A 2,786-nucleotide genomic window follows, 5' to 3' on the forward strand; every position below is an offset into this window, starting at 1 on the left:
CCGCGTGGCGTCGGATGCACACTCGGTAGGCGTGGGAGGGCGAGTGTGGCTTCGCGACCTCGGCGCCGAGTCGCTCATCACCGGCGCGGCGTCGGATGAGCACTCGTCATCCGTCGGAGGAAGAGCGTCCACTGCCGACAGTGTCGCAGCCTCGCTCGGCTGTGGCGCGGCATCCGACGCGAGCGCAGCCTCCTTTGAAGTCAGCAGAGGCAGCGGCAGCTGCACTCTCGGCGGCCGGCCGAGAGCAAACGTAAGCATCGCCACCGCACGAGAGATGTCAATCGTACACCTTGCAGAAGGAGAAGGCATCGCAATAACGGCGCCTACCTCCTCCCGGTGAACACGGGGTAAACAGGTGCGAGGAAAAGCACCGCCTGCAACCAACAGCGCGTCGCTCGGCTGTGGCGCGGCATCCGACGCGCGCGCAACCTCCTTTGAAGTCAGCAGAGGCAGCGGCAGCTGCACTCTCGGCGGCCGGCCGAGAGCAAACGTAAGCATCGCCACCGCACGAGAGATGTCAATCGTACACCTTGCAGAAGGAGAAGGCATCGCAATAACGGCGCCTACCTCCTCCCGGTGAACACGGGGTAAACAGGTGCGAGGAAAAGCACCGCCTGCAACCAACAGCGCGTCGCTCGGCTGTGGCGCGGCATCCGACGCGCGCGCAGCCTCCTTTGAAGTCAGCAGAGGCAGCGGCAGCTGCACTCTCGGCGGCCGGCCGAGAGCAAACGTAAGCATCGCCACCGCACGAGAGATGTCAATCGTACACCTTGCAGAAGGAGAAGGCATCGCAATAACGGCGCCTACCTCCTCCCGGTGAACACGGGGTAAACAGGTGCGAGGAAAAGCACCGCCTGCAACCAACAGCGCGTCGCTCGGCTGTGGCGCGGCATCCGACGCGCGCGCAACCTCCTTTGAAGTCAGCAGAGGCAGCGGCAGCTGCACTCTCGGCGGCCGGCCGAGAGCAAACGTAAGCATCGCCACCGCACGAGAGATGTCAATCGTACACCTTGCAGAAGGAGAAGGCATCGCAATAACAGCGCCTACCTCCTCCCGGTGAACACGGGGTAAACAGGTGCGAGGAAAAGCACCGCCTGCAACCAACAGCGCGTCGCTCGGCTGTGGCGCTCCGGTGTCGGTGGATTTGCGGAGATGGCGGCGGATATCTAGCGGCAGCATCACGGGCGGAACAGTCGGCGACTGAGGATGGAGAGGACCTGAGACACGCTGCCGCCGCCGCGGTGCGACGCTCGAATCAGACGCATCATCGCGCGTTCGCTTACATCGCGGGCACGAGGCAGCATCGCGTTGCGGGACCGCGATCTCAGTGGACTGTGGTGCGGCGTCTAATGCATACTCGTCAGGCGTGGGAGTGGGACCATTGCCCGAGGACAGCGGCGCGGAGTCGGGCGCGCACTTGGGGCGGACTTGCAGAACGTGCAGTGCATCGACTGTCCGTAGGGGCACCGCCTCTGTCTGGGCAGACTGTGCGCACGGATCTCCATTTGTTGTCCCACAGCTATGGAGCTGTTTTGCTGACTGGGTCGGCTCGAGGTTGCTATAATGTGGGCTTGCATGCTCACTCTTTGCTGACGGCGGGTCTTCACGGCTGATTTTCTGGAGGAGTGGTGGGGTGCTCAACGGAGCCTGCCAGCAAAGAAAGGCGGGGCATGAAGGGCGAACAACGCGCATGCCCAAAGAAAGAGAGTGAGAGAGGAAGACACACACGTGCACAGCGAGTCCTCCGGCCGCAAAAAGGAGTGTATAGCCAAGAGGACAATACGCCCTCAGGAACACCAGAAACGCATGCAGTAAAAACACAAAGACTCGCATCGCCATCCGGAAGGCGCGGCAGTCAAAACAAAACACAAGTCCCACACCGCACAACTCAGCTCCGTCCTCCATCGTCCACGAAACACACACGAGGAGGAAAAACACCGCACAACTGGTAACGAACGACATCTCAACGTCGACTATGCACCTGGCTTTTCTTATCTGCCGTCCTCGTCGGGTTTCGAGGGAATGTGGGCGGAAGGGGGAGGGGGCCGGAGCGTTGGTGTCTACGACACGAGAAAGGGAGAGGGAGAGGCCACACAGGGCACACGGAGAAGCCGCTAGAAAGCAAAGAAAAAAAAAGACACACAAGCGAGAGACACAACAAAAAATCACCGAAGGCACGCCGACAAATATGCCGTGAACGGCCAAACGGACGTGGGCCGCCTCTCACCCCTCTTGTGCCGTTGTTCTTCGCTTTTCCCGCAGCTGCCGTTTTTTTTTTGTGTTTTCTTTTTTTGTGCTTTTTTGTGCTTTTTTGTGCTTTTTTGTGCTTTTTTTGCTTTTTTGTGCTTTTTTTGCTTTTTTGTGCTTTTTTGTGCTTTTTTGTTGTTTTTCTTTGCGTGTTTGGGGCGGCTACGGTGACCGCCCTTTTCCTCGTTCCCCGTCTTCGAAGTTGTCGTTGTTGTCTGGAGCACGTAGTGGACGAAGGCCGCGGGGGCGAGAACGTGAGCGTCTGCGACACGAAATAGGCCGAGAGAGACGCCGCACAGGACAGGGAGGGCGGCAAGGGAAGAGAGGGAAGAGAGGACACAGAGGACAGAGAGCGGAATCAACACGGACACGAAAGACACGCAGTTATGTCAACAACCAGTATACAAACAATCAACAGAGTGAGGACGAGAGAAAGGTATATCTATAACAGATGAAGCGAGGTGTCGGCAGCGGAGTGACGCAGTAAAGACAGCGCACACGGAAGGCGTGCAGACACACAACCAACTGTCCGTGCTGAG

The 2,786-nt window shown here is 59.0% G+C and overlaps 1 protein-coding gene across 1 annotated transcript; it reads right to left on the minus strand.

Annotated features, from left to right (window-relative positions):
- On the minus strand, window positions 1-1,962 carry LmxM_22_1690c_1 (uncharacterized protein; the record flags this gene model as incomplete). Its single annotated transcript, XM_003886554.1, has 1 exon — window positions 1-1,962. A coding segment is annotated over one exon (1,962 nt), but the record flags the coding sequence as incomplete, so codon positions are not given.
- Between the last annotated feature and the right edge of the window lie 824 nt (window positions 1,963-2,786).

Source organism: Leishmania mexicana, contig 104 (genome assembly GCF_000234665.1).
Source record: "Leishmania mexicana MHOM/GT/2001/U1103 WGS CADB00000000 data, contig 104, whole genome shotgun sequence".
NCBI classification, from domain to species: domain Eukaryota; phylum Euglenozoa; class Kinetoplastea; order Trypanosomatida; family Trypanosomatidae; genus Leishmania; species Leishmania mexicana.